We start from the raw sequence: 6,515 nt of genomic DNA, 5'->3' as shown, positions 1-6,515 counted from the left end.
CCCACCCGCACATGCTCACCCCCCCCTCCCAGAGTCTCCTCCCACTTCCCTTCTCTCCTCTCTGGGTCCCGTTCCTCCCTCCCCTCCCCTTCTCTCTCTTCTCGGTGCCTGAGGCACTTTGAAGATGAAACAGACTGAGTGTACAAACCCAGAAGCTGGTTACCTTTATGCACAGGGTGCGGGCCACTCCACCACTAAAGCACATTCTGGAGAGGCGTTGGGCCTGGCTAACCGCCCAAGCCCATAAAGCAGCAAATTGCCCAAACTCCATCTACATAGCCAAATCCTCTCTGAATCTAAGCATAAATAGGACTGGGGTGTCCAGAAGAGGCCATTGAGTTTCTACTGAGACTCCAGATCTTCATCCTGTGCTCTGCAACTCAAGCCTCCAGAAGCAATATGACCTGTGGATCAGGATTCTGCGGACGCACCTTCAGCTGCGCCTCCGCCTGCGGGCCCCGGCCCGGCCGCTGCTGCATCACCGCCGCCCCCTATCGCGGCATCTCCTGCTACCGCGGCCTCACCGGGGGCTTCGGGAGCCGCAGCGTCTGCGGGGGATTCCGCGCTGGCTCCTGCGGACGCAGCTTCGGCTACCGCTCTGGCGGCGTGTGCGGGCCCAGCCCTCCCTGCATCACCTCCGTGTCTGTCAATGAGAGCCTGCTCACGCCCCTCAACCTGGAGATCGACCCCAATGCGCAGTGTGTCAAGCATGAGGAGAAGGAGCAGATCAAGTGTCTCAACAGCAAGTTCGCTGCCTTCATCGACAAGGTGGGTGTCCTTGATCACACCCTTCCTGAATACCTACCAGTGTTCAGTGTTCAAACTTACCAATGAAGTGGAGAAACGGACCAGAAACTGCCCATGTCTCTCTCAATCAGATGGAGGTGACAACAGACAGAAACTCCAATTCTGATGATGAAGTCATTCTAGGCAGCCTATACAAATCAACCAACAACCCAGGAAGACAGAAAGAATCTAGCAGTCACAACACACATCCTCCCATGCCCCGCGCAGCCTAATCTGATAGACGAGAAATAAAAGGAGCCAGCACAAAGCAAGAGGCTTCAGTCAAATGAAAGGTCACTTTATACACTCAAGACTACACAGGGCAGGACATTCATAGAGTCCCCAGGCCTGGTTTCACCCTCAGAACCTGATGTGACCAGAGCTTTTGGTTCTGAGAAATGGCTGGAAGAAGTCACCTGAACCCTAAAGAACAATTGAAACTCTCATAAACTGGCTGCTGCCCTCGAGAGACCCAGGGCACTGGGGGAGGTGGTGCTGACCTCCCTCTGCATTGTCCCCAGGGCAGTGCTCATCTAGTAGGTACGTCTCCTGGTCTGAGGGAAGGACTCAGTCTAGAACTGAGCTCCTTACTCCTCCTGCCCACGAGAATCTATAATAAATCCTAGTCCAGCATTTCCAGGGTCCTGAAGACACTAGTACCTGAGTAAAGAGCAGAAGCAAAACATTTCCTTCTTACCTTAAAAAAAAAATTTTTTTTTAATCCCAGAACTGAGTGGTAGCAGTAGCTGGATGCAGTCACCTGGCACTGTAACTTGGGACTTACATCTGTATTATCCCAGAGCATCTATGCTCAGGAAAGCTAAATGTTGGTCAGTAACGTTTTAGAGACTTTCTAAGTCTCAAATCAGCTATTGTTATGTAACGTGTTGAATTCTCTTTGAAAGAGAAGACCAGTGGGCTGCCTTCTCCTCACTCTCAGTCTCTAGCACTGAGCCCCCTGGGCCTTGAGCTGCCAGCTCTTTCTCTTCTAACAAACCTTCATTTCTGAACAATGATCAGAACCATCTGACCCTTCCTTCCATCCTCTGGCAGGTGCGCTTCCTGGAGCAACAGAACAAGCTGCTGGAGACTAAGTGGCAGTTCTACCAGAACCGCAGGTGCTGCGAGAGCAACCTGGAGCCGCTGTTCGAGGGCTACATTGAGACGCTGAGGAGGGAGGCGGAGTGTGTGGAGGCTGACAGCGGGAGGCTGTCCTCAGAGCTCAACCACGTGCGGGAGGCGCTGGAGGGCTACAAGAAGAAGTGAGTGCAGGCAGACTGTAGTTTTGCTTTGACATCTGTCCTCAGGGTCAGCTAAACCAGCCTTGCAAATACCTCTTGCCTGTTCAGCTACTGAAAGCTAGCTGGAGATTTGAAATCTCATAGCTTTGTTCATTTCTAGGGTGAATTTTCAGTTGAACAAATAACTACCCTACCTGGAAATAGCATTGGAATTATCCGGGTTTCTTCAAAATTCCTCAGTTCTTTGGCCTCTTAAGCTATTATTTCTACAGTTTGAGAGAATTCAATGTTCTTGAATTATGATAACCAGATTGCAGTAACAGTTGAGTTTTGATTATTAAGACTCTTATAAGCATACTGCAGGGAGATTCGTCCAAGTCCATGCAATTGGACAAGCATTTATGTAGCAGGGAATCTATAAGAAGACCTTCAGAGAAACAAAATATGCAATAGAATTTTCCGGTGCACAGTGTGAATTCAAACTACAAGGTTATAGAGGACTGTTCTGGGGCTGGGAGGGCATGTCCTTTGTCCCTCCTTCCCAGGAGAGAAGTAAGGAGAGAGTCCTCCCTTGAATAGGGCCCAACCTGCACCAGAGAAGGAATCTCTCTCATATCCCACACAGCCTCCTGCAAGGACCTCTCTGAGCATATGAGGTAAACCTAATGCCATTTCCCTTTGCCCTGTATCAGGTACGAGGAGGAAGTGGCCCTAAGGGCTACAGCCGAAAATCAATTTGTGGCTCTGAAGAAGGTAAGCATCTATCTGTCAGCTCTATGCACAGAGGACTGTGAAGGTCACGAAGGAGGCTCTGCCCTTAAAGGCACCAGAACAGTGTAACATGGACATAGGGTGCAGCCCTGCTGAACCAGTGGAAACCCTGAGACTAGTTAGAGGACAGAGGAAGGAGCCAGAGAGCAGAGATGAGCATGAATCAGAGAATGAGAAGGCCAGTCATGAACAAGGGACCAGTGGAGGCAAGAAGAGAGATGAGGCTCTTGCCAGGGACAGATGTCCAGTGTGAAGCTGGCTTCAGAGAGAAAGGATTGATTTTGTCCTTTGGACTGAAAGTAATGGTTGGAGAGCTCCAGGAACCCTGAAAGGCACAGGAAAATCTACTTGAGATAAATAGGAAGACAGATTGCTTCAAGGTTCATGATTACTGTACAGTCAACCAATTCACCAATTCATAATAGAAATGAACTCCTGGTGACCTTGAGGGAAACAGACCTTAGGAGGCAGGAAAAAGCTAGGAAAAACTAATTTACTCCTTTTCTGATTGCTAGACCTCAAAAAAAGGGGTTTGCTCTTGCCCAAAGGATGTGTATATCAGGAGAAGCTGTCTTAGAAATTAAGATGCATATGCATGGGGTCAGGATTACTTAGAACAGGGGAACTTGTGATTGTCTGCAGTGGTCCCAGCAGACCCTGCCCAAAGATGGGTGGGTGGATAAAATTCCTTTCCCAGGTTCCGTGGAGCCTCAGACCATGTCTTGTTCTTCCACAGGAAGTGGACTGCGCCTACCTCCGCAAGTCTGACCTGGAGGCCAACGCAGAGGCCCTGACCCAGGAGATCGACTTCCTGCGACGACTGTATGAGGAGGTGAGGGAACATGGCCCAGACAGAAATGTTGGAAGCAAAACTAGAGGATAGCAGCTCAAACCTAGAGCTGGACAAGGGTTTGGAGCTATCCGACAGCTGGGTCTGGAGCAGCTGTGAAGACTGGGCTCAGAGTGTGGATGGGCGAGGCTGTGGCCTCCAGTTTCCATCATTTCCCTCCCTCCTCCTTGATACGTGCAGGAGATCCGGGTCCTCAACTCCCACATCTCAGACACCTCGGTCGTGGTGAAGATGGACAACAGCCGGGACCTGAACATGGACTGCGTCATCGCCGAAATCAAGGCCCAGTATGACGACATCGCCAGCCGCAGCCGGGCTGAGGCCGAGTCCTGGTACCGCAGCAAGGTGAGAGACACAGGACACCTGCCTGCTAGACATGGCAGTGGGAAGGTGCAAGGTATATATTTTTATAAAAGGCTTTTTTCATCTGAGGTCTTGATGCATAAGACAATAGAAAAGGGTCTTTCCTTAGAGGTGCAGCAAGCAGAGCAGACAGCTCTCATGTTGAGGTGACACAGATAGGAGTGCCATGTGTGGCTGTGCAGGCTGAGCACTGAACAAGCCGCACAGTCATTCCTGGTGTCCTGAAGAGCGTCTGTGCTTCCCCCGCAGTGCGAGGAGATGAAGGCCACGGTGATCAGGCACGGCGAGACCCTGCGCCGCACCAAGGAGGAGATCAACGAGCTGAACCGCATGATCCAGAGGCTCACGGCCGAGGTGGAGAACGCCAAGTGCCAGGTATGCCAGGTTCAATCCGTGTCCAAGTTCAGAGGACTCACTCAGGGTTACAATTAGTGTCTGTACACAATGGACCTCCCCTTTCATTCTCCATCCTATTTACAGATGTCCTTGGTTCTAGTCAGTGAGGGATTCCAGGGGATGAGGAAGAAAAGGCCCTGGGTTTTACCAGCTGGATGAGAAAGACTTAGCAAATCCAGGACACTAACCCACCTTGTTCTCTTTTGGTCTCTAGAATTCTAAGCTGGAGGCTGCAGTGACCCAGTCTGAACAGCAGGGTGAGGCAGCCCTCAACGATGCCCGTTGCAAGCTGGCTGGGCTGGAGGAGGCCCTGCAGAAGGCCAAGCAGGACATGGCCTGCCTGCTCAAGGAGTACCAGGAGGTGATGAACTCCAAGCTGGGCCTGGACATCGAGATCGCCACCTACAGGCGCCTGCTGGAGGGCGAGGAACATAGGTGCGGCCCAACCCTGTCAGGCCCAGTGTTTCTTATCCCTACCTTTTACACAAAGGAGCCCTGGTGATGCCATGGTTAAATGCTCAGCTGTTAACTATTGTTGTTATGTGTCATTGAGTCGCCTGTGACCCCATGTACAACAGGTTCCTGAGCCAGTCTCACTGACTCCAACACACCTAAGCCCAATGCCCCAGTTAGCGTGTCAATCCATCTCATCTGGAGTCTTCTGCTTTTGTGCTGTCCCTCCACCCTTCCAAGCATGATGTCCTTCTCCAAGGACTGGTCCCTCCTGGCCACATGCCCAAAGTATGTGAGACAGAGCTTAAAAATCCTTGCCTCCAGGGAGAAACTTGGGTTTCACCCTCTCCAAGACAGACCAATTTGTTTTCTTGGCTGACCATGCTATTTCAATTCTCTTCTCCAGCCCCACTACTAACTAATAGGCCTGATTCTTCTTCTGTCATCCTTATTCACTGTCCAACTCTCTAATGCATAGCAAGTAACTGCAAATACCATGGTCTGGATCACTAGAAAATCTAATAACTATGTTTTGGGGGAAGCAGCTGTCCATCAGACCCTTCTCCTACTCCTTTGGTCTCTTGTTAACCTGCTCTTCCCCAAGACTCCTGAGTGCTCCATTGAGAATCCTGGCCAAGTTACTAATGTCACCTCTTTATTCTCTTCTCTCCAGATTGTGTGAAGGTGTTGGAGCTGTAAATGTCTGTGAGTAACTTACATCCTGTGTGGAAAGATTTACTATGTGGGAGGGGGAAACCGAGAAAAGAGGGGTTCCCTGAGACTTAAGCTGGCTAACATTACAGCAGAAGGTATTGGGAGTAAAAAAAACCCAATTCCATACCCACTGCCATCAGGTCAATTTGACCCAGAAAAGCCTCAGAGCCTCTGGGACGAGATGGATCTGGAATTGGCAACTGAAGAAGCTTCTGACTCTTAATACTCAGAGCTTTGTGTTTGGGGAGGGGCAGTCATCTGAGAGAGATGATTTGCTCCCCAGAATTTTTACTCAGGCTTCTGGGTTCACAGGTGTGAGCAGCTCCCGGGGCGGAGTTGTCTGCGGGGACCTCTGCGTGTCCGGTTCCCGGCCTGTGACCGGCAGCGTCTGCAGCGCCCCCTGCACCGGAAACGTGGCCGTGAGCACCGGCATGTGCGCGCCCTGCAATTCCACCACGTCCTGTGGTCTTGGCACTTATGGCATCAGCTCCTGTGGGGTGGGCTCCTGCGCCAGCAGCTGCCGGAAGTGCTAGGCTCCCCTCAACAGGAGGTCTGAGTCTGCCCTTTGTCTCCCACTCAGCCCTGCTCCAGGCTTGGAGCAAGTTCTGAGCTGCTTATGTTGCACTTTAAAATGTCCCTTCGGCTCCCTGTCAGTCATTTCTCTGTGCGGTCCCTTCTTTCTTGGCTCTTGAGCCCTGAAAAGACTGCCTCAAAGAGGAGTCTCCTGATGCCCACAGAAAAAGGTCTCAGGGGCAGGCAGGACCAGGATTCAGCCAATAGCCAAAGCCCCCAGTCCCTACCTATCTACTCTGCCCTGTCTTGATTTGTGTCTCCAATAAATCAATGTAGCCAACTCTGAACTTTGTCTGTCTCTCTATTAATTTCCTCCAGAAAAGGGTTCCTAGAGTTCATGGAGCAGAGAATGAGCTGGGGTCTCCAGG

At 51.1% G+C, this 6,515-nt stretch overlaps 1 protein-coding gene across 1 annotated transcript; it reads left to right on the top strand.

Moving 5' to 3' along the window:
• Window positions 1-399: 399 nt before the first annotated feature.
• KRT81 (keratin 81) lies at window positions 400-6,107 on the top strand. Its single transcript, XM_006883852.1, has 9 exons — window positions 400-768; window positions 1,840-2,048; window positions 2,720-2,780; window positions 3,535-3,630; window positions 3,829-3,993; window positions 4,261-4,386; window positions 4,622-4,842; window positions 5,534-5,565; window positions 5,887-6,107. Exons 1-9 carry the CDS (start codon window positions 400-402, stop codon window positions 6,105-6,107), a joined length of 1,500 nt encoding a protein of 499 aa, XP_006883914.1.
• Window positions 6,108-6,515: the final 408 nt, after the last annotated feature.

This window comes from Elephantulus edwardii, unplaced genomic scaffold, assembly GCF_000299155.1.
Source record: "Elephantulus edwardii isolate Elephantulus edwardi_28Jun2011 unplaced genomic scaffold, EleEdw1.0 scaffold00030, whole genome shotgun sequence".
Classification (NCBI taxonomy): Eukaryota; Metazoa; Chordata; class Mammalia; order Macroscelidea; family Macroscelididae; genus Elephantulus; species Elephantulus edwardii.
Note: the sequence above shows the minus strand (reverse complement) of the source record. Positions and strands in the feature narration are given on the sequence as shown.